We start from the raw sequence: 25,726 nt of genomic DNA, 5'->3' as shown, positions 1-25,726 counted from the left end.
ATTTTAATATGAAGAGTTAATAATTATTTTTAAAAATTTATTTTTGAATTTTATTTATATTTTATATTTTATTTTTTATTTTTTATTTTTTAATAGTCTATATGCAAAATATATATTAGTAGAAGTTGTTAAAAAAATTTAATTTAATTTTTATAATTTTTGTAGAGAATTATTGCATTTTAATGGATAATAATGTGATTGAGAGATGTTAGGGATTTGATTTGGGAGGAACTGAAATTGATTTTGGAAAGAACATTAATGACTCCAGACATGCAGCAAAATGATAAGTGATAAAGAGAATAAGTGATAAGGAAGTGTATATCACTTGTTTATCAAGAGAATGAGAATTTTTACTTGATATTTCTATATTGTAATTATTCTTTGACTACCTAGCATCACTCTAATTTTAATTGTATAAAGTTATTCTTTTAGGTTGAATTCTTCAAGGTTTAAATTTCGAGTTTGAATTTTTCATATATGCTGCACATTGTATGATACGTAGAAAAACACGATTTTTATTGGCACTGTAATTTTCTGAACTTTATCACTGCAGTTGTTACTGAAATTGATAGTGCTATTTGGTTCAAAACCGGACTGAACCACAAAAACAGATTTTTAATAAATTGATTTTTATTAAAAAAAAACTATAGTTCAAAAAAATGAAAATTAAATAAAATAAATTGTCGACTAAAAAATAAAGCCTAATTTATGTTGTTTAGTTTTTATTAATTGTTAACCATAATAAAATAGCTTTTTTTTTTCAAATGTAAAAAAATAAAAAAGAAGAATACTACTTTTCTGTTTTTTTTTTTTTTTTTGGTATAAGAAGAATGGTACTTTACCAAATGATTTTTTTGTCTTATTTTGGACAATAACACTAAGGTGTCAAGATAAAATAAGATAAGAAAAGAAATTAAGGCCGTTCAAAAATAGTGCATAGTTCAAACTTCCTGATAGCCCAATAAAGAAAGAACCGGTGCTCTATTTTGGATCAGCTTTATAGATTTTCCCCCGAAGCATTGCTTGGTAAGCTTATCATAACAATGGGTCAACTTTTAAGCCCAAATATTTTCTGGCCTCAGTTCCAAAACTTTATTTTCTTACTTCTCCCTGAAAAAAACTTCCAAGCCAAGGTATGTTAAGTTTTTGGTTTTATTTTTTAATTTTGTAAATAAAAAAAAATCTAAAACACAAAGTAAAGATAGAAATTTATTTATTTATTCACATAGTTCTTAAAAACATATATTCTTAAATCAAACAGTGTCTTAGAATTCAGACTGGAATTAAAATAAATTGGACTTCTTAATTTTAGTTTACACTTTAATAGTATTTGTCATTTAGACTAATTTCATCATATATTTATTATTATTTTACATAGTTTAATAAATAAAAAAATTAATAGCTATAAAGGTGTATATTAACACACAACTATCAAGTATATATCTAAGATCATTATAACAATATAATACTTATATAGTAGACCGAATAATCTACTGTTTCATTTTTCAGACGTACATGTTTCACACATGTAGTCGTAATTGCTAATTTCCTAATGATAAAGTGCAGCATACAATTAATTAGAACTAGAGATGTGACTGATAAATGGGAGTTATATTAGTTTAGGTCAATGTAATATGTCGATTAAAGTAGTATATATGTTAGTTTTTCATTGGACTAAAATTATTGGAAAATAAATTGCCAGATCTTTATTCCTTATTGATAAAATCTTAGATTGATTTGAATTAAAGTGGTCAAATTTTTAATATAATATTCTAATAAATATCAATTGTTGTTCTATTCGATAAAATATAGAATTTTTTGTACGTAGCACATGAATTTTTGTTATAAATATATTTTGTTAGTTAAATAAATTAATATTTTAAATATATGATCTTTAAAATATTTTTATATTATCTACTAAAATTTTTGTGTTTTATAATTTTATTGAACATATATAAAAAAAGTGGATAAAAAAAAAGAAAAAGAAAAGAAAAAAAACGAAGAATGATAATGATGGCGACGATGATAATATAAAAGAAAGAAGAAAAATAAAAAGAAGAAAAAAGAGAAGAAATTAAATAAAAAAAAAAAAGAAGAAAGAGTAAGAGGAAAAAGAGAAGGAAAAAAAAAATTGAAGAAACGGGTGTATATACCAAAAAAAAAATACAAATTGACTTGATTGAATTTAGTTAAAAAATTGTTTGACTGTTTAGTATTTTAAAAAAAATTCAAAATTAATCACTGTTAATAAATATTTATCCTTTCAGTCACCAAAAAAAAAATATTTATCCTTTCAATCAATTGTTGTTGTCCAGTTCATAACCCTTCATTCTCTCTTAAATTATTATTAATGATATTTTTAACACAATAATTTGTTAGTTTAAAAAAATATAGATAGATTAAAAATATTATTTATATATTAAATTCAGTTATTAAAATTCGTCATTATGTATTTATATGTATTATTTAATTTATTTTTAATATATTTTATATTTTAATTATATTTTATATTAATAATTAATTTTAATGTATAAATAAAATAATTATAAATTGATATATACGCATTTTAATCCCATTGAAGCAGTCCTGTTGTTATGGCAGGTTACTGATCAACAATTTGTCATTTTATTTTTTAAGATTTCCCACTTAATGTTTAATTAGTTATATATTATTATATCATTGAAGATATTTAGTTTTTATGATAAGCACGTAACTAAGTCAAAATTCACATAAGCAATAATATTATTATATATGTAATTGGAATGCTATAAATTAAAATACGTACTTAGATTGACAAATAGACAATATAATACAAACGAATAAAATTACATCTTAAAAGGAAAAGGAAAGTACATGGCACAAAATTGTTGAATATGACTAGGGTTTGGTGGGATGGTTAGAATACAAGAAAGAATGTCAACCATAAACAAGTAAAGAATGTTTTTTATCTTTAGTGTTTGTAATTTGTTTAATATTTTTAATGTAAAAATTTTATCTATAATATTTTTTATTTATGTCAAAACTATTTTTGTTTGTGTTTCCTAAACTCAATGGTAATGAAGTTTTGTAACTATTGATCAAATTCTTGCACAAACTAGTACTACTAATATAGGAGAAATGCTTATTTTGTTGATTAAATTGGTGCTCAATTTGTAAACTTGATAAATCTAAGAATTGAGAAGATAATAAAATTGGTCTAATTGAATACAAGGGTACTAGTTGTTTCTTCAATTTGTAAGTATTTGTCTAATTCTTGCTTAAACTATATATACTGTAATTTATTTAATTAGTATAGAACTTATTATAAAAAATCCACATTGTTTGCATTTGAAATTTCAACAATAAGTTTCTTTATTTTTTCAAAAAATATTATTATGAACTAAAATTTCCTTAAAGGAATATTTCTTTTATACAATTGGGTTCTCTCTCCTTTTTTTTATTATTGACAATTCAAAGAAAAACTTCAAAATAAAGGAGATGAAGAACAGAGAGAAGGGAATTCCAGAATGCAAAGCATTAACAATTTACCAAAGTAATGAAAGAATCAGAAAAGGTTAAAATAATAAATGAAAAAAAAAAAAAACATTTTAATTAAACTAATAACACATTACTATATACTATATAGCTACCAGCAAATAATGCTTTCAGAAGAAGTCAAACTCAGAAGCTGTTCAAGATACTCAGAACCCAAATCCTCCAACACCAAAACATCATCATCCCTTTTGGCCTTCTTATTGCTATTGTTGTTGGTGTTATTGTTGCTATTACTAATCATCACCTTTGACTTTGACTTTGACTTTGACTTTTTTCTCATAGTATGTTTTCTCTTGAGTGCTAAAACAGGAGAAGAGCCTTCTTCCTTATTATTGTTGTTGTTGGTATTTACCATAATGTCCTTGAGTGATTCCCTAACAACTTCTTCAGGGAAATTGAGAACTGCCATGGAACCTCTTGTGGTCAACGCAGCTTGGTCATAAGCCAAAGCTGCTGCTTCAGCTGTGTCAAATGTTCCAATCCAAACCCTAACACCATTCCTTGTTGAGTCTCTAATCTCAGCTGCAAATTTACCCCATGGCCTTCTCCGTACTCCTCTATAGGGCCTTTTCTCCTTGTTTTCCCTTGGAGGGTATAATGGTAATTTTGTTGTTGTAGTCTTCGTTGTTGTTGTTGATGGCGGCAGTGGCGGCGGCGGCGATGGCGATACCGGTGGTAATAATTGGCCTTGAGATGAGACTTCTTGTGATGATGATGATGTTGATTCATTGTTGCTTCCTTGAGATCCTTCATTGTTGGAAGAATCATCATAGGAAGATGAAGATTCCTTGATTTCGTTGAAGGGAAAAATAAGGTTGTTGTTGTTGTTGTTGTTAACATTATTGTTGTTATCTTCTTCATAATTTAAGAAACACAATAAGTCTTCTAAAGGGTAATTATAAGGATCTAATAAAGAAGAATAAGAAGAAGAAAAAGAGGGATTTGATGAAGAGTAGCAGTGAGTAGTAGTGTTTTGTTGTTGGAACAAAGAAGAAGGATCAAAATCCATTTTTCTTGATTATTGGAACCAAAAAACAAAAAGTTGAATATACACTAAATTGAGATGAGTTTGTGTTGTGTTTTCTTGTGTTTTTTCTTTTTGTGTCTGCGATGATTTTGTAACCACTATTGCTGCTAGAATAATTGTGTATGCTTTTATGATGTGATGAATTGAAAAAAAAGATCTATGGTTCTTGCCTTATATACCAGTTTGGGAAGAAAACAACAGAAGGACCCAAGACATTGGATTCATAAAACAATTGACGATTTTTTTTTTCCTTTTTTATTTAAAAAAAAAGAATTAATAAAGTAGGAAAATAAAGTAATGCTGGGAATTGGGATTATTGGGCAAGGAGGATGCATGTCTTTCCTTATTTTATGAAACCTTAGATTGTATCATTGTATGTACTGTTAAACGGTCAACCTATCGAGCCTCAATATAAAATGTCAAAAAGTAACTAGGGTGGCAAATATATTTATTTTTTATTAGTGGCAACAAGGTTCGAATTAAATTCTGCTAGTCTCTTTATTAAAAATAAAAAACAAACTATTTGTTTCCCTTTTCTCTTCTCCTTCCCGGCTTCCTCTTTTATTTCATACTTTTCTTCTTTTAAAAAAAGAGAATGTTAGGGGACAATGACTTTGTTAAATAATATGAACAATCATCAATTAAATAAAAATATATTATACCTCTAAATTAACCTTCTAAATTTTAATATTAAAATAACCATCCATACACTAATAAAATGAACATCCAATATATCTATTGTTTACATTGTTTAATATTTTTATTGTTTATCCATACTTTTTCTTAAAAAAATTAGACGTATGATAAAGTATTGTTTTAATTTTTAAAACGTTATATTTAATTTCATAATGTTTTATATTGTCCTATTTTAATTTTATGGTCAAAAATATTTTTTTTTAAAATATTTTTTTCTATTATTATTATTTTTTATTATGTCATTGATAGCTCTCAAATAATTAAAAAAACTATTATGACCATTACAATTACAATTTTATCATTATTTTAAAAAAAATTCGTAATAGAAGAAAGAATATTTTTCAAAAAAAAAATTTAATTTTAACCAAAAGACAAAAAATAGGATAAAACAAAACGTTTCGAATAAAAATAAAACGTTTTAAATATTTGAGATGAAATTTAATCTAAAAATTAGAGATTAAAACAATACTTTACTATTAGGATATTAAAAAAATACACATATAAACTGAAAACTATTTTGGGTGTCAAATTTGGATTAATTGAAAGTACAAGTAACAATACTTTTTTATTATATAAGTAAAAAATAGGGTAAAAAACGTAAATAAGCCAAGGGAGCTGAGAAATTACGCAAATTCGCCAAACTGAAAATTGCTTCACGAATGAGCCAAAGCACATTACTATATAATTCGAACCAGTTACAAAAACACATAATTTGAACCAAGGTAGCTCGAATATTGATGGAACAAGTGATGCATGTAATTTGAACCTAGTTGGTTCGAACTAGGATTGAGAGTAATTCGAACTAGGTGAGTTCGAATTACACGTTGGGACGCTTCAGCAAGTAATTCGAACCTAGTTGGTTCGAATTAGTCAAAGTTTACCTCGAATACTAATTCGAATTATGCTGTTAAAAAATTAATAATTTATTAAAAAAATTTATTAAAAAAATTAATAATTTAAAAATTAAAAAAATATATATTTTATTTCATACATTAAAAAAAAGCTAACAAAATATTTAATTACGAGACTTTTTTAAAATATTAATGAGCTATCAATTCAAATTCCATACAATACTTTTTTGTCAATTTTTAATAGCTCATGAATATTTTTTAATAAATTTTTTTAATAATTTTTTTAAATTATACTACAAATAATATTTTATCCTATGCAAAATAATTTTTAAAAAATGGCTTAAAAAATGTTAGGAGCACTATAAAAATTTGTAATATTCTAATAACTTAGATAAATACATGAATGTACTCAAATTTTAAATAAAATATTCTACATAGTCAATAATAATTTAGAAATGAAAGAAAATATTTTATTCCATACAAAATAATTAAAAAATATATTTTATTCTATACAAAATAATTTTAAAAAATGGCTTAAAAGATGTTATGAGTACTATAAAAGTTTGTAATATTCTAGTGATTTAGGTAAATACATGATAAAAATATTTTTTTTTAATTTCTAAATTATTAGTGACTATGTAGAGTATTTCTTTAATGTCCTAAGTCATTAGGATATTACATATTTTTATAGTACTTCTAAAATTTTTTAAGCCATTTTTTAAATTATTTTGCATAGAATAAAATATTTTTTTGTGGTATAATTTAAATAAATTTATTAAAAAATATTCATTAGCTATCAAGAATTGGCAGAAGAGTATTGTATAGAATTCGAATTGCTCACCATATAATTTGAATCAGAGTGATTGGAACTTCCACATGCGTAATTCGAATCATGTAATATCTCACCATATAATTTAAATAATTTTATTAAAAAATTACCATGAATATTTTTTAATAAATTTATTTAAATTATACCACAAAAAAATATTTTATTCTATGCAAAATAATTTAAAAAATGGCTTAAAAAATGTTAGAAGTACAATAAAATTTGTAATGTCCTAATGACTTAGGACATTAAAGAAATACTCCACATAGTCACTAATAATTTAAAAATTAAAGAAAAAATATTTTTATCATATATTTACCTAAATCAATAGAATATTACAAACTTTTATAGTACTTATAACATCTTTTAAGCTATTTTTTAAAATTATTTTATATAGAATAAAATATATTTTTTAATTATTTTGGATGAAATAAAATATATATTTTTAATTTTTAAATTATTAATTTTCTAATAATTTTTTTTAATAAATTATTAATTTTTTAACAGCATAGTTCGAATTATTATTCGAGGCAAACTTTGACTAATTCGAACCAACTTGCTGAAGCGTCCAAACGTGTAATTCGAACTCACCTAGTTCGAATTACTCTCAATCCTAGTTCGAACCAACTAGATTCGAATTACATGCATCACTTGTTCCATCAATATTCGAGCTACCTTGGTTCGAATTATGTGTTTTTGTAGTTCGAACCAACCTAATTCGAAATTATATAGTAATGTGCTTTGACTCATTCGTGAAGCAATTTTTAGTTTGACGAATTTATGTAATTTCTCAATTCTCTTGGCTTATTTACGTTTTTTACCCTAAAAAATAGTTGGTATAAGTGATAAGTGATAAAAAAAATGTTCTCTTAATTTACAAAATTTGAAGCTTAATTATTCTCATTGTCAATATGAAAGTCCTCATTTTGATAAATAATAATATGCAAATATCTTAACAAATGTTCAAAGAAGTTGAAAACGTATCTTATAAATAATTCCAATAAATATATAAAATAGGTGACCAAATTTATTATTTTTATTTTTTCATAATATTTCTCAACTCATCAAGTCAAAGATTAATGTGTTACAGATCTGAGTTCTATTTAAAAGCCTGCTATTGACTAATGAGTTGCTGCATATAAAAGATGGAATTCGAACTCTCGACACTTAGTTAAGCAGACGAGTAACTTGACTCCTCGACGAACCAAAGTTGGTTACCAAACTTATTATTAAATTTAAGGCCTAAAATTAATTGTATGTATCAAATAAGAGATTTTTTATTGTTAGAGATATAATTATTTATGTGTATTTTTTTATCACTTTAAACTTTTTAAAATAAATAAATTTATGATATAATATCATATAATTAAAAGGTCTAAAATTAAAATATTATTGACTTCTAAAATTTATATAAACTCAAAAAAAAAAAAAAAACTGCTGTTAGAGATATAACATTATCTAAAATGAGATTTTTTAATTAATTTTGGTTGGTCGAATAATTAGTTCACTCTTTCATTTAAACAATTGTGAATTCGATTTTAATAAATTTTTAAATAATAATTTATTAACTAATAATAAATTTTTAAATAAAATTTTGATTTATAATAAATTAGTTCTTGATCTATTAAATTAATAAATATTGTAAGGAAAATTCTCCTAAATTCGGTTATATCTTGAAAATAGATATTTTCGAAACCCAACAAATTCAAAACAAAAATATTTTTATAACATTTTGATAGTTCAATGCTTCAATGAAATTCAAGTGAGTATTATATGTTGAAATATAATTATAATAGGCACGTGAGTCAAAGAAACAAAGGAAACGTGGGCAACTGCCATATTGTAAAGAAACTAGAAGTCTAGAACGAACTTGGACCAATAACAGGGTGGCGACTACCCCAAAAGGGGACGAAATTAAAATAATGCTATGAAATAAAAAACTTCATTCATCCATTATTCATTATTTATATCAATTTCACTATTCATATCCAAAACGAAACCTCACATATAAGCCAAGTGCATTGTGTGATGAGTAGGTGTCATGAGTGTCACTCTCAATCAATTTTCCATATATATATATATATTGATGCCTTTGTCATATATATACACTACATTCCAATTTCACTGGCTACTGATGAGTGTGAGCGTTATCCACTACTACATTTAATTTAAGCATTGCGTCTCATCAAGAAGAATCCTTAATGCACCTTATATTAAATTATAATTAAAATAAAAATAAAATTATAAAAATGGATAAAAATCTATATTTTTAGAATTTTTAAGTGAGAACTTTTTCTTAAATAAAATTAGTAAAATATTCATATATATTACTAGAAAGGACGAATTTACTGATAGGTTTTTTAGGGTTAAGTACGATTTTAATTCCTAAATTAAAGTAGGAATTGAAAATTTTTTTTGTCCCCAATTTTTTTCTTACAAAATCGCCTCTAAAATTTAACTTAGTTTTAAAATTGTTTTTTTTACCAAATTTTTAATTTTTATTCCGAAAAATACTTCTAGCCGGGAAAGAGGGTTGGTTCAGGGAAGAAGAAGGGGAAGGAAAAGTAGGGAAGAGAAAGGGAAAGAGTCACCGCCGCTGCTTCCTCAACCGCCAACTACCACCTTCTATTCTCTCTGTTTTCTGCATCATGTCCAAAGTCCTCAATCTTCTAAAGTGCAATGTTTCCAACGCTAAACTCTGGCTTCTCCTCGGCCTTAGCCTCACCACTGCCGTCCTTCTTGTCACCGAAACTCGTTGTAGACGGCGGAGGCGGAGGATTCCCAGCTCCCCCGATAAGGAGTTGTACGGTGCCTTTATGTAGCATTTTGAGCCTTTTCCTTTCCTTGGCGCGCGCAACCAAATGCTATATGGCCTAACCTTTGCAGTGAAGGACATGTTCGTAATTGTCTTTTGTATATTCCTTGCTTTTATTCGCATTTTTCTATCTGCTTCGTTGAATTGAATGATTCTCCAAATTTCATGTGAAGGGAACGTGACGGGGTTTGGGAACCCTGATTGGAAAAAGACACACCCTCAAGCTGAGATTACCGCCCTTGTTGTCACCACTCTGCTCAGCAACAGTGCCACTTGTGTTGGCAACACTCTTATGGACGAATTCTCTTTCAGGTTTGCACTTCTCTCAATTTCTCATTCACCCTTCGAGACAACTTATTCAATTATCACTTTCTTTTGCAGGATTTCCGGTCATAACCACCATTATGGAACCCCCCATCAATCCTTGTTGTTGTTGTTGTTCTTCTGATTTTATTATTATCTATTGTTGTTGTTCTTCTTCTATTTCTAGTTGCTTTTGTTGTTGTTGTTATTCTGATTCCATTATCTATTGTTGTTGTTGTTCTTCTGCTTCTAGTTGTTGTTGTTGCATTGTTGTTGCTTCTGCTTCTGCTTTTGGTTCTGGTTCTGCTTGATTTTGGGAAAGAAAGGGGAAGAGTATTTCGTCCGAATGACGATTTTAAAATTAAGTTAAACCTTAAGGACGAATTTAAATGCAAAAAAAGGTTGAGGACGAAAAAAAATTTCAACCCCTACCTTAAAGACAAAATCGTACTTAACCCATTTTTTATTATATTTACTAGCAGACCCATCAATATTAAATTCATACGAAAATAATTTATTTTACTAATGAAACTATAAATACGGATTATTGAATCCATCAGTAAATTTTGTCAAAATTCTCTTCTTTTATTTTTGACGAAGAAACCATCCCAAATTATATTCCGTCAATAATTTTGACAAATTAATTTCGTCATAAAATTCGTCAATAATTTTCTATTTTTCTATAGTGTGAATTCATCATATGATCAATTAAATACAAATTTGTATTAATCACATAGTCGCCTAAATATAAATTTCACTCTTTTTGATTCTTGAATATGTTATAAATATAGATAATCATAATAAAATAAGAGGTTACATCCGATCCGTTTTGAAAAAGTTATGCGATTTTTTTAGTAATTTTTCTTTAGAATAAATTACCATTTGTACTCATAAATTTTGTCAACGTTGACAAAAATATCTATCAAATAAAAAAACTAACGTTATACCCATGAAAATGGGCTCCGTGTGACATGCATCACTCTTTTTCCTAAAACCACTTTCTGTTCTCTCATGCTTAACCACTCCATGTGGCCACCGTGGCTGAGCTCGCCAAGCCGCGTCCGTGCCACGCCACCACCATCTTTATCGCCGTCGCATTCTAGAACTTCTGCCACCACCTTCGATGAATGTCGCGTCGTCAAATCGATCTCCCGGAACTTTCGCATCACAATTGACAAGTGTGACGTCTCTATCGACGACAGGTTTTGTGGCAAGTTCAACTCCATCCTCGGCCGCAAGAGTGCGACGCTCCCTAAGGTTTCATATGAGGTCTGTTGAAGGGAAGAAAGAAGAATAGCATCTTCATCATCAGCGTCGGGAACGGTGGTTAACTGGTTATGGAGCCGAAAAGGATTTCGGGAACTCATTTCGTTGAAGATGTTCAAACTTATCTCACTTAATCTGGTCTTGATGTCAATTCTGTCCTCGCTTTCCTTAAAGAAAGATTAATCTCTATCTTTCATTTCTTTAGTTTCAAACTCTAATTACTCTTTTTCCTAAACTTAACTCACAGCCGATGAAACCCAATGGAGCGTCGCACTCTTGTTGTGAATGGTGAATGATGGTGAAGGAAAAAAGAAGGCGATTGGGATTTAGTGGTGGTGACGGTGAATGGTGGTAGTGGAAAGAGGGAGGCAAGACAGAGGTAATCAGGAAAGGTATTGGTGGTGATAAGGGTTGTGAAAGTTTGAAATTTGGAAAAGAAGATAAATAGTGAGAGTAACTTGAAAATTTTATTAAAAAAGCCAATAAAAAATTAGAATTTGAATACTTTTATCACACCAAATTCATCTTTTATGGGTACAATATTAGTTTTTTTGTTTGATGGGTATTTTTGTCAATGTTTATTAAATTCATAGTACAAATAATAGTTTATTCTTTTTTTATATATATATATACGAAAATTCGAATTATCTCTATAATAAATCTAAAAATACAAATGATTAATCAAAATTCATACTACAAATAATTTGAATTTTTTATTTTTGTGTAGTTGTCATGTATAATTACTCAAATTAATTATTTAAGATAACATTTTTTTTTGTTTTTATTCTATTAACAGCCATAGACATAAAATATCAAATTAATATAATTCTGTTAATATGGTGCATGTGGGTCCATGATCCATGTGAATAGTGGTGAGTGAATAAATTTATGTGTGTCCCACTCCCATGGCATTTACATTCCATGAACCTGTCTTGTCCAAATGCTTTGTGAAACACCAGCACCAGCCGCCAGCGTGCACTTTATTTGGTTTCCTAATAATTTGGATACTCAAAAATTTATTTGTCATAATTTTCTTTTTATTAATATTAAAATTTAGCTGAATTTAGTAATGATCAGTCTATATCTTTTATGATTTGTTTGGATGGAAGATGAAAAATAGAAGGAAAAAAAATAAGAAGAAAGAAAATGAAAAGAAAAAAAATAAGAAAAAAAGTTAATTTTTTTATGTTGTTTAGATGAAGAGAAAATAAGTGAAAAGAATAATAGAAGAAAAATCATAACCAAATAAAATTATATTAATACCTTTCATTTTTTTAATTTTTTTAATATTATGGATATATTAGTAATTTGACTTTTATTTTAAAATCATCGTCTATTTTCATCGCAAGTTTGAGAGAAAAACTTGGGATGGTCCCACATCAGTATTTTTCTTTTCCTTTCAATTTTCATTGTCATCCAATAAAAAAAATGAAATCAGTTTTCCTTCCTTGTATTTTTTTTTTTTTGCATTTTTCATTAATCCAAACAGTGCATTAAACTTAGGGTATGTTTTGAGACACAATAAGTCTTTAATTATGGATCGATTATTAAAAAAACTCTCCCAATAACGTTCAAATTTACATTTTTTTTTTTGTACTTTGTCAACTTTTTTTTGAAATTTTATTTATACTAGTTAGACATTTTCTTTAAAAAAAAAAAAAAGGCAGTCTGCGTATAAAAATTTAAAAAAGATCATTTAAAATCAGTTATTTGTCATAGTTCGAATCTGTCCAGATACATCAGTTATGAATCAGTTAAATCTTTTATTTTTTTATATCATATTAAATTGCACCGTTCAAGGTTAGTGAAATTTAATGTTCAAAATTCTCATAGTTATATTTTTTTTATTAGATCTAATTAATTTGGATTCGTCGAGTGATCAATTCACTTGTCTATTTAAGTAAAAGTTAAAAAATTCGAATTCTATCTTATGTAGTAGAACTCAGATTTACAATTATCAACTTAAAAAATACCGCAAAAAACCAAAAACAAAAAATTTATACTTTCCAATTCTTACCCACGCTTTTTGTCTCATCTCTGCACAATTTGATTCACATTCAACTTTCCTAAATCTCATTTCCCAAACCAGCATCAATCCTTGCTAAATTGTGTAATTTTAAACATCTATAATGATTATTTCTCTTCCTTTTATTCTATTTTTAAAAAAGAAATTTGACAACGTGAATTAAAAGAATTAGATATTAAAACAGAAGTTTAAAAATTATGGTGGATATCAAATTTAGGTGTTCAATTTAGAGTTCATGTATATAGCAATAATTTTCATGGTTATTTTCCATTAAATGGTTAAAAACTACTATCACATTTCATCATCTTCGTTAAAACATTCGGATGTGTGTTCACATAACTTCATTAATTATAAACATCAAGCAACATCATATATATTGAGGAAAATATATAATGATTTTATTATATATAGTTAAGGCTGTTAAAATGGGTTAAATTCATCGGGCCAGTCTGTTTATCTATTTAAATGAGCGGGCTTTGTCTCTAAAATTAAGCTCGTTTAAATTTCGGATTAAACGGGCTGAACTCGATTAACCTGAAAAGAATGATGGGTTAAACAGGCTAGTCTGCGAGCTAAACGGGTGGTCTGCTTATTTTTTTTTACATTTTAAAAAAAAAGTAACACTTTTAGCTAATATTTCTTTCGATCCGACCCAAAAATCCGACCTATCAACTAAAAAATATATTATTTTTTAAAAGTTTTTTACCTAAAAATGATATTTTTTGACAAAATATTTTTTAAAAAATAAAATAAAAAAATAAACGGACTGGTCCGTTTAACCTATTAGGCTGACCATAAACGGTCCGAACTAAAAAATTATAGCCCGCGAATAAAACAAACTTAAACGGACTAGTCCTTTAACCCACAAACTTAACGGGCCGAACTTAAATAGACCGAACTAACCCATTTGACAACCCTATATATAGTCCTACTAATAAGCTAAATTTTTTCCCCTACGGCCCTACGTTTTGCTAATGTAATATAATAATGAGCTAGGTATCCCTTTATTTTAAAATATTTGTATGAAAACAAAAATTAGATGTCTTAAAAATAAAATGCTTAAGGCTTTTATTTTGGTAGTCTGTTAGTTTTTAATATGAGCAATACGAATCAAATTAGATTGATCTAGTAATTAATTTATAAATTTATTTAAATAAATATTAAAAATTTAAATTTTATTTTATACATACAATAATTTATTGATTAACGATAAATTTTACAAATTAAAAATTAATCTGTCGGAATAAGACATACGGTGAAAAAAAAAAGAGCAATTAGACTATGTTACTTTTTTTTTTTCAATAAGAATATCTCTTAAATTTTATTGAATCACAAATAATTCTAGCTGCATATATATGACGTCATGTTTATTACGAAGGAAAAGAATTATTAAAACAATGAAGGCGATTGGTTTGAATTTGGTGAAGCCATTTCCTTTTAATATATGGTCCTATTCGATCAACTTGTTGTACAAATTAATACTAAATTATGTGTGCCACTTGCTTAGCTTAATTAATATAACATTAAATGTATGCAATGGATTTTCAGGTTTGGGGCCCAATGCCTTGTGCTTTCAAGTGAAAATGAAAGGGAAGAATTAAGATACATGCATCTGTATATGAATCTTTTATCTTTATTCTCTCTCTCTACAACTTGCCTCAACCACAAACATTTTTTGACAGTTTTTGTTCTTTGATAAGTGCTTCTCATCATTTATCATTATCAATTATATATTATGACTATTTATTTTTCTTTTTTTGGTAAAGGACAAGAAACTGGCTGGTCCACCATAACGTCTAGACTTGAATTTCAAAGTTCAAAGTCAAGAGGAATATCAAATAGAAGCCATTGTTGAATAATATAATCTCCAAGCATTAATTATGGCAGTTGAGGAAATTATAATAGTTAATAAAAAGTTAGAAATGAAAAAAAATTAAAACTTTTAGTTTGTTTGTTTAGTTTCATTGAAATTATTTTTTTTCTTTTTAGTTTCCTAAAAAAAACTCCTTTTTTTTTTAATTTCATCTCTATCTTATAAGGATAATATTCAGAAAATCTATTTGTATAACCATTAAAATTAATTTAAATATTAAAAAAATTTAGTTTAAAATTTATGCAAATTATTTGTAGTTTTAGTTTAAAAATTTTTAATTGATCTAAAAAATTTATAACGTCTTTAAAGAAATTATAATTTCTTTTTTTTTACAAAACAGAGTAAATCTATAATTTATAACGTCTTTAAAAAAAGTATTTTTTTTAATAGTAAGAAAAACAACTATTTTTTGACTTTGAGACTACAAAAATGAGATACAAACCAAAATTATCTATTTTTTTATTATCATGGAGCAAGTGAAAGCGAGTCTAAAAATTTAAATGTAACATTTTATTCTTTTTTATTTTTTCTGTTTATGAAAGTGAAAATGATATTTTTTTTGTTTAATTTTGCTGTATTTCAACTAAATATACAAATTAGTAAATTTTATATTTTGATTTAAATTTATAAATAATGAATTTTTATTTAAATAAAAACTTTAAAAGTTGTCGTAATAGTTAAATAGTATTAGTTGGAAAGAAAGAAGAGATGTATATACACACTGTTTAGATGTCATTATCTGTCTATGGACGTTGAATATCAATATCTCTTTTATGCACGTACAGCTTTAGAAAATTTCCCCACCACCATTCATCCAAAGCTCGAGTAAATATTCACAATGAAAAAGAAATAGAAATTAAGGTTAGAGTAGAGAGTTTACTAATAGATAGTTAATCCTAATATTTTTATGTTATCAACAATAAAGTACTGTTTATTATTTATTTTAACATTACTTTGTTCCTAACACTTTCAATTTTAACATTGAATCTACCCTTTTATTAATGCTCATCATAGTTGGTGTACTAATTCATGGCTAGTTTTGACTTTAAACGTAGTAAGTTGCTTATTTGCTTTAGTTGACTAACTAATATGATGAAAGACGTGTGTTTCTGACAAAAAAAAAAAAATGATGATATATAAGAGATATGTAGTATAAGCCTCCTTTCTTTGAAACTAAATTTTTTCCCACGAATCGGATCGGATAAAAAATAACCGAAATTTTGATTTGATCCACATTAATTTTATCGGATCAGATTCAATATCCACTCTTTTTTGTGCTCGAATTCGATTAATAAATTCGTAGATTTACAGATAGATTGGATTGGATATCGAATATATAAAAAAAAATATTTTAAAAGAATAGACAAAATAAAAAAATTTAAAACCTAAATTTTGCATCAATATTTATCCACAATAGATCAGTTACAGTTAGGGGTATGCAAAAAAACTGATTTCACTGAACTGAATTGAAACTGAATTGAAACTGTTTTAAATAAACTAGTTTTTTTAAATAAAAAACTGAACTGAAACCATAGTTTGTATGAAAAACCGGTTTATTAAAAACCAGTTTTTATGGTTCAGTTTAGTTTTAAACCAAATTAAAACTGGTTTTATTTAAACTCCAAAATTAATTTTACATACTCTTTTTTTCTCTTTCTCCCTTCACTCTCTCTCTCTCTCTCTCCTCTTTCTCCCTCTCCTCTCTCCCTTCTCTCTCTCTCTCTCTCACATTTCTCTCTCTCTCTCCATCTCCCTTCCCATCACTCTCTCTCTCCATCTCCCTTCCCATCACTCTCTCTCTCCATCTCCCTTCCCATCACTCTCTCTCTCCTTTCCCCCTCTCCCTCTCCCTTCCCCTCTCTCTTCCTCTCTCTCTCTCCTCTCCCTCCTCTCTTTCTCCCCCTCCCCTCTTTCCTCTCTCTCTCTCTCACCCCCTTCCTCTTTCTCCCTCTCCCTCCTTTTCCTCTCTCTCTCCCCTCTCCCTCTCCTTCCCCCTTCCTTCTTCTCTCTCCTCCCCTCTCTCTCTCCCCCTTTTTTTTCTCTCTCTCCTCTCCCTCCTCTCTCTCTTTCCCTCTCCTTTTTCTTCCTCTCTCTCTTTTTCTCCTCTTTCTCCCCCTCCCATCTCCCTTCTCTCTCTCTTTTCCCTTTCTTCCTTCTCTCCCTTCTCTCTCTCTCTCTTTTTCCTCTCTCTCTCTCTCTCTCTCTCTCTCTCTCCCTTCCTTCCCTCTCTCTTCCTCTCTCTCTCTCTCTCTTCCCTCCCCTCTTTCCTCTCTCTCTCTCCCCCCTCTCCCTCCATTCCCCCTCTCTCTCCCCCTCCTATCTCTTTCTCTCTCTCCCCCCTCTCCCTCTCCTTTTCCCTCTCCCTTCATTCTTCTCTCTTTTCTTCAATCTCTCTCTCTCTCTCTCTTTTTTCCTCTCTCCTCTCCCTCCTCTCTCGCTCTCCTCCTCCCCTCTTTCTTCCTCTCTCTCTCTCTCTCTTTCCCTCCCTTCCCCCTTCTCTCTCTCTCTCTCTTCCTCTTTTTCCTCTTTCCCCTGTTGTTTCTCTTCTCTCCGTCCTCTCTCCCCCTCCCCTTTCTCTTCCTCTTTCTCTCTCTCTCTCTCTCTCATTTTTTCTCTTTTTTCTTTCTCTCTCCTATTCCTCTCTCTCTCCTTCCCTTCTTTCTCTTTCCTTTTCTCTTGCTCTCCTTCCCTTCTTTCTCTCTCTTTCTTCTCCTTTCTCTCTCTCCTTTCTTTTTCTCTTTTCTCTTTCTCTCTTAGTATTTTCTCACTCTATATCCTTCTTCTCTTTCTCCCCCTCTTTTCTCCAAAATAAGAGAGAGAAAGAAAGAGAAATAGAAGAGAAAAAAAGAGAAGAGGAGGAAAGATAGGAAAAGAGGAGTGAGAGAAGGAGGAGGAGGAGAGAGAGAAAGAGAAAGAGGGAGAGAAATTGAGAGACAGAGAGGAGAGAGGGAGAAAGAGAAAAAGAGAGAAAGGGGAGAGAGAGGGAGAGAGAGAGAGGGATAGGGGAGAGAGAGAGAGAAATGAGTGAAAGGGATAGAGAGAGAAAAAAGAGAGAGAGAAAGAAAGGGGAGGGAAAGAAAGAGGGGCAGGGGAGAGAGAGAGAAAAAGGAGGGGGAGAGATGGAGATAAAGAGAGAGAGAGGGAGAGAGAGAGAGAAAAGGAAAAGGCAGAGAGAGAGAGAGGAAGACAAAGAGAGTGAGGGGGAGAAAGAAGGGGAGCGAGAGAGAAGAGGAAGAGAGAGAGAGAGAGAGAGAGAGAGAGAGAGAGAGAAAGAGAGGGAGCAAAGAAGAGAAAGAGAGGAAGAGGGGAATGAGAGAAAGGGAGAGAGAGAGAAAGAGAGAGAGAGGAGGGAGAGAGGACGGGGAGAGAGAGGGAGAGAGGACAGAGAGAAAGGAGAGAGAGAAGGGGGAGAGGAAAGGAGAGAGAGAGGAAGAGGGATAGGGGAGAGAGAGAGAATGAGAGAAAGGGATAGAGAGGGAAAAAAGGGAGGTAAAAAGAGAGAGGGAGAGAGAAGAGGGAGAGAGGGAGAGAGGGAGAGAGAGAGGAAGACAAAGAGAGGAGAGGGGAGAAAGAGGGAAAAGGAAAATAGAGAGGAGGGAGAGAGATAAAGGAGGGGAGAGAGGGAGAGAAGAAGATAGAGAGAGGAAGAGAAGGAGAGAGAGAGAGAGAGAGAGAGAGAGAGAGAGAGAGAGAGAGAAAGGAGGGGGAGAGAGGGAGGGAAGAAGAGAGAGAGAGCGGAAGAGGGAAAAGAGAGAGAGAGAGAGAGAGAGAGAGAGAGAGAGAGAGAGAGTGGGGAGAGAGAGAGTGGGGAGAGAGAGGGGAGTGTGAAAACTAGTTTTAGCCTATAAACCAGTTTAAACTGGTTTTTTTAATTAAAACCAGTTTTATTTTTATGAACTAGTTTAAACTGGTGCACTGTATTATAAACTGGTTTAGAACCAGTTTCATATGTGACAAAGCAGTTTGGTTCAGTTTCTAAACCATTTAAAATGGTTTAGTGCAATTTCAGTTTAGTTCATAGAAAAACTGAACCATGCACACCCCTAGTTACAGTCACTACAACAACAATAAAGATATACATTCTAAAAATAAAAAACAAAATTTTTTTAATAATAAAAATAGAAATAATGATACAAAATTACCAGAAACAAATCTGCATTTCAAAAATCAAAGAATCAATAAAATTAAAAAATAAATTTAATAGTAAAAACAGAGACAATAAAATAGAAGTGAAATGAGCTGAAGCAGATCTGCACTACAGAAGTACAAGTAAAAGGAAGAAACTGAAAAATGACGAGGAGCGGAGCGGCTAGCGCGCGAGGAGCAGAGCCGCTAGTGCACGAGGAGCAGCGGCCAGCCGAGTGGCGAGCAAGGAGCAACGACGAGCACCACGAATGGTGATGGTGCGGTGAGGAAGAGCCGAGGAGTGAAGTGAGGTTAGATGAGCCGCTGTCTGGAGCAAGGGATGAAGTGAATAAAGTGAGTTGAGTAAGGACAGAAACATAAGGGGAGGAGAAAGGGGAGGGTGAGTGAGAGTCAGAGAGGTGTGATGGTAGCATAAGGGGATTAGGATTTTGAATGTTAAAATAAGTATATATATTTTATTTATTTATAATTTATTTACTTATTTTGCATATCTATAGATTGGATCTGCAGATATTGGTGGAATATCTGCATTCCGATCCTATTAGAATGTTGATCGAATGCGGATAAATACCACGATACCGCGATATATAGCAGAAAGTAATATATATAAAACATCACACTATAATATACATCATGATACAAGAGTAGCTCAGTTAAACAAGTACAGAACTATGATACAACATCCCTAAGTTAGTGACTCATACAATATATACATATATGTACATAAGACGTCCCGGGGCCTGGCCTGCCCAAAAAGCCCCTAAGATGGGTCCTCATGAACATACGGATAATCAATCTCGTAGAATAGGACTCTCGTGTCTATCTGAAGAGGTGTAAGGGGTAAGAATTGGGGATTTCTTAGTAAGGTCGGGGTTTAGAGTTAAGTTCATTTATAACGTCCGTGACCACATAACGATAAATTAAGTTCAGAAAAATATATATACATAACAACAGTGTAAGCCAAAACACAAATAGCAGAAGAAACAAGAGACATATGCACAATCACACTCAATATGCAGTCACACAGCTATGCACAAACTAGCATGATGCATGTCTGGTCCTACTGCAGGTAATAAGCTCATTTGTCGGTTTCGAACTGCACCCGACGCAATCCGACTCTCTAAGTTAGATAAGGCCTTCCCAAAACTTAATCCTAGATTAAGTACTGCATACCCTCTACCAAGTACTCTTGACTTGCAGGGCTGGTATTTGCTCAAATCTCAATATACCGTAGGTATGCGAGTCAAGCCTCTACTAAGCATTCAGCTTGCAGGGCTGGTACCTCTCTACCGCAGCCTGTCTGGGAAGCAACAACACAATACGGGTGTCCCCGCACAATATTCTCAAACATTTCCCGAAGGCTCATAAGTCACATATAACCATACTTTTCATCACTTAGCAATCATCTTTATCATCTTTTCACCATCATAAATCAAGCATCACAATATCACAGTGAGCTCATTTCACAATTCTCTGTATACATCACAACAGTACGCTGCTATATAGCTTTTAACTCCTTTTCTTTCTAACATGATTACAAGTTATAAATCTTGTTTCATTACATTACATACTTCTATACCTTTTCTTATACCTTTCCTTAGGTATTTAGTAAAGAGAATTAGGGAATTCTAGACTCAAAACTGTCTTCTTGAGGCTTTTAGGAAAAACTGCATTTTAATAAAACAATATATTAATATTTTAATAATAAAATAATAATATTTTATTCAACTTTCAAAAATTACATTTTGATCCCCGAACATTTTAGAAATTGTATTTTGACCCCTTAACTTTTAATATTTGCACTTTGGTCCCTCAATTTTTTATTAATTAATTTTCAGCCCCAAACTTTTTAATAATTATATTTTGACCCAAAAATATTAAAACCAAATGTTCTTCTTGTCTTTCAACAACCAAAATCATTTTTTTCAAAAGTTCATCAGATTTCTACTTGATTTTTAGCTAGTTTTTCAATCTTTTTGGAAACCAATTTTTACCCGATTTTCACCAAAATAAAGAATAATGTTTCAGCCATCAAATACACATCAAACACACATCAAATCTCTTGAAAATCATGGCTGGAAGGCCACGTTTTTCAGCAGCAACAACAACAACTTCACATCCTTCAATAACTTGATTTTCAAGCGTTAAAACAACAAGATCTCATTATCAAATCATCACATAAACACTCAAATCAAGCCTCCTCAAGCAACAAGATCTAATTTCACACTTCAAGAACACAACCAAGCATTGGTTAATTTACCAAACCTTACCTCCTTTGCAGATGCCAAAAGTTGAACCAACAACAAGCTTCAAAAAGCACTTTTATGCCTGATTTAACATCAAAAACAACTTTAGAACCATATGAACCATGAAGGCTGAATCTTCATGATGATGAAAAGAAGGTTTTTCTCACCTCAAGGCAGTAAGAAATTACGTTTTCTTAGAGTCTATGGTGATTGAACAAGAGATCCTAAGAGAAAAGATGAAGAAAACATGATTAGCTTGATTTTCCATCATGGCCGAAACTTTAAAGAGGAGGAGCAGCTATCATACCTTGATTTACTCTATGAAAATTGACATAGAAATGAAGAGGAGGAAGAGGTGAACACTTTTGGTCGGATTAGATTTTTGACAGGGTTTTAGTTTGAGAAAGAATGGAGGTTAAAGCTTGGAGTTTTCATAGAAGTTCTTCCATTTTCTCTCATGGAGTTTGGCTTGTTTTAGAAGCTATAATGAGAGTAATGATGATGCATGGGAGGCCGTGAGATTAAGATAGAGATTATCCTAGATTTTTGTGTAAAAATATCTCAAGAAAGAATAATGACTAAAGCTAGATGTATTAGAACACAAGTATTTCTTACTTTTTTCTTAAGAAATCTTTTCTTGGAGAGCAAGAAAGGAAACATGTGGTGGCTGGTAGCAGTCTGATAGCTTCCATTCTAGCCACTGGAGCAAATGATTCATCAAAATCGACTCCTTCTTCTTGGTCAAATTCCTGAGCTACAAGCAGAGCTTTGTTTCTAGCTATTGTTCCATTTTTTCCCAACTTGTTTCTGAAAAGCCATCTAGTTCCAGTCACTTTTTTTTTTTCAATTAGTCTAGGCACCAGCATCTATACTTGATTTATCTCAAATTGTTGGATCTCTTCTTTCATTGCTTTCACCCAAAATAGATCATCAAGAGCCTCTTTGATATTGTTAGGTTCAACAGTTGAGATAAAGGACAAATTGCTTGAATTTTGATTTTTTAATATTGATCTTGTAATTCTTCCCATTGATAGATCTCTAATAATAAATCATGAGGATAGTTTAGATGAGATCTCCATTCTTTGAATTTAATTTGAGTGCTGGTTGTTTTAGAATCAATGGCTTCAGTATTGCTTTCTGTTATAGGGGTTCCAGCAAGCGCCATAGGAGATAAAATGGAATTGTCTCCCGTAGAATGCTCCTAAGCAGGTTTTGAAACAAAGATGTGTTCTGGACTAGTAGTGAGTTGTATATCTTCAATACTTGGAATATCTTCACAATCATCTTTAGAAACAGTAGAAGAAACATTAGTATCAGAAAAGGTAACGTGCATAACTCCTCAACAGTTTTAGTGGTTTTGATATAAATCCTATAAGCTTTGTTAGAAGTGAAGTAACCGACAAAGAATCCTTTATATGATTTTGAATCAAATTTGTTCAGATTTTTTTAATGTTTAAAACAAAAAATTTTGTTCCAAAAATATGAAAATAGTGCAAAGTAGGAGGAGTTCCTTTCCATAACCCATAAGGTATCTTTTTCAAAAATTTTCTAATGATGGTTCAACTCAAAATGTAGCAAGTTGTGTTAACAGCTTCAGCCCATAAAAACTTGGAAATTTTATTCTCACATAACATGGCTCTAGCTATTTCTTAGAGACTCCTATTTCTCCTTTCCACAACTCCATTTTATTGAGAAGTTATTGGATAAGAGAAATTGTGTAAAATTCTATTTTGATCACAAAAGTTTTCAAACAAATAGTTTTTAAATTCTTTTTCATAGTCACTTCTAATAGAAATGACTTTACAATCTTTTTCATTTTGAACTCTTTTGCTAAATTTTTCAAAAATGAGAAAAGCATCATTCTTACAAAGTTCTGAAAACTGGACCGGTTATCAAATCGCTCTAACTACTGGTTCGTTAGTTTACTGGTTTAACTGATTTAAGTGGGATCCAACCGAAATAATTGTTTTATAATAAAATAATAAATAAATAACTAATTAATAAATAAGTTCATAACAAGTGCCAATGATTATACATAGATACATACATTCAAATATTTGGAAATACAACAGATTACAAATGACCATTTAATTGAGTGATACATAATAGAGTTTGAGCAGTGACAAACAAAGTCATTATCAAGCAGTGACAGAGCAAAGCTAATCAACCAAGAATGAATTTGAGCACTGAGCAGAGCAACCATTACCTTCACTAAGTGAGGGCATTGAGCAGAGTTTAAGGAAGAGCAGTTGAATGCAACGGACGACGGCGACCTAGCGATGACCACAACAATGACGACTTGGCGATGACCACGACGACGGACCACGGGGGAAGAGTGGAAGAACAAGGACTATGGACATTGGCGATTGGTAAATCTGGGAAGGGTTTGGAGGCTTCGAGAACAATGAGACGAATAGTGAGGGGTTTGAGGCTTCGAGGGACAAGCACGATGAACGACTCGACAAATGACGACAAGGGACGACGGACAAAGTGTAATACCCTATAAATTAATAAATAATTAACTAATAAATTAATTATGAGCCCAAAAAATAGAAAATTAAATTTTATAATTTGAAGAAGTAAAAATATTTAAAATACAAATTAAAACACTAATTTTAGAGTTTTTGGCCCAAAATTGAGCTAACGGACCGAACCGATTGAACCGGATCCATATTGGGCCGAAGGCCCACCATATAAAACCCAAGGCTTAGCCACACCTCCCCTTCATTTTACATTTCACGCTGAAAAGGGGAAGAGGAACAAAACCTAGCTTCCACTTTCCAATTCAATCTTCAAGTACTCATATCTCTCAATCCGTAGCTCCGATCACCGCATCGTTTGCAATCACACGACCGCCTTGCCAAGCTCTTCAAATGAATATGAACAAAGTGAAAAAAGATTTGAATTTCTCATCCAGTTCTTCACTCCCTTCATTTTGGTGAATTTGGTTCATGGATATTGTTAATTTTATGCTTTTGATGGTTTATGGTTACTCTAGTGTAAGGTATAGCTGGGTTTCATCCAATTGCTCAGTGGATAAAAGTGAGGAACTCTTATCTCCTTTGAATTCTTTAATTTTATTAAGCTTAGGCATTAAAATTTGAGGTTGTTTTTGAAAATGTATGGAATTAGATTGAATTCATGTGAACTAAAGTCAAATTGGTGAAGTAGTGTGCTTGGAATTAAACTCCGGTGGCTGAAAACTGATGGAGTTGGCTTGGAAGCTTGTGAAGAGAAGGTTTTAAGGTGTTTTGGGGCTTGTGGAGAAATTGGCTAAGGTATGGTTTTAGTTTCTTGTAGTTAATATATAATGTTGTGTGAACCTTAGGCTAGTTGCCTTAGAATAGGTTTGAATGATGTGAATTGGTGGATTGATGTAGTTAGTGAGTATATGCATATGAATGTATGATTTAAGTGGTGATAGAATTGTAAAATTGAGTTGATGATATATATTAGATATTGAATATTGATAATGAATGTGATGAATGAATTGAAATTGGTTTGGTTAGACCTGTAATGGTTAGGAGTTGATAATTGAATGGTTGGAAGGTATAAAAAAAATGGTAATAGAAGTGTTTTGGATTGAAATGAATTGGAGAATTGGTCAAATAAAGTGTTGAGGCAAATTGGATAAAAACTAAAATTTTAACCAACTTCATTATGTTGTAACTTGGCTCTTGGACCCTCGAATTTTGTGAAAATTATCTTAAATAAAAATTGGGTCCGAGTAGTTTATGACGTTGGAAGAACAGACAAAAAATGATTTTTAACAAAAAAATTATGTGCGTTTGAAGTTTTGATCAAAAACTAAGATTCTGCAACATATCAACTTTTTGGCAAATTTTACATGCATGCATACGCGGGAAGGTCGTGTGTACGTGAGAATATGGCACTGTCCAGTACCTTCGCATACGCGACAATGTTTTGCGTACATGACTTTGCCGTGTCAACATCATGCGTATGCGGCAATTAGCTATCATGCGCACGCGAGAACCCTTTTCTGTCTAGCACATTCACGTATGGATGGGTGATTCGCGTACGCGACTTTGAAAAATTTTAAACCATGCGTACGTGAGGGATGTCAAGCATACACATGACCGCCTTGTTTGGCTGCAAC

The 25,726-nt window shown here is 30.7% G+C and overlaps 1 protein-coding gene across 1 annotated transcript; it reads right to left on the bottom strand.

Annotated features, from left to right (window-relative positions):
- Positions 1-3,499: 3,499 nt before the first annotated feature.
- Positions 3,500-4,895, bottom strand: LOC107628224 (uncharacterized). Its single transcript, XM_016330994.3, has one exon. The coding sequence runs from the start codon at positions 4,541-4,543 to the stop codon at positions 3,626-3,628; it is 918 nt and encodes a 305-aa protein (XP_016186480.1). The 5' UTR covers positions 4,544-4,895; the 3' UTR covers positions 3,500-3,625.
- Positions 4,896-25,726: the final 20,831 nt, after the last annotated feature.

Source organism: Arachis ipaensis, chromosome B2 (genome assembly GCF_059453495.1).
Source record: "Arachis ipaensis isolate K30076 ecotype BB chromosome B2, ASM5945349v1, whole genome shotgun sequence".
Classification (NCBI taxonomy): Eukaryota; Viridiplantae; Streptophyta; class Magnoliopsida; order Fabales; family Fabaceae; genus Arachis; species Arachis ipaensis.
This window is presented reverse-complemented; position numbering and strand designations above follow the sequence as displayed.

What these genes read in the sequence shown, in the direction of transcription:
- LOC107628224 (XM_016330994.3), bottom strand. Translation starts at nt 4,543, where the DNA reads ATGGATTTTGATCCTTCTTCTTTGTTCCAACAACAAAACACTACTACT.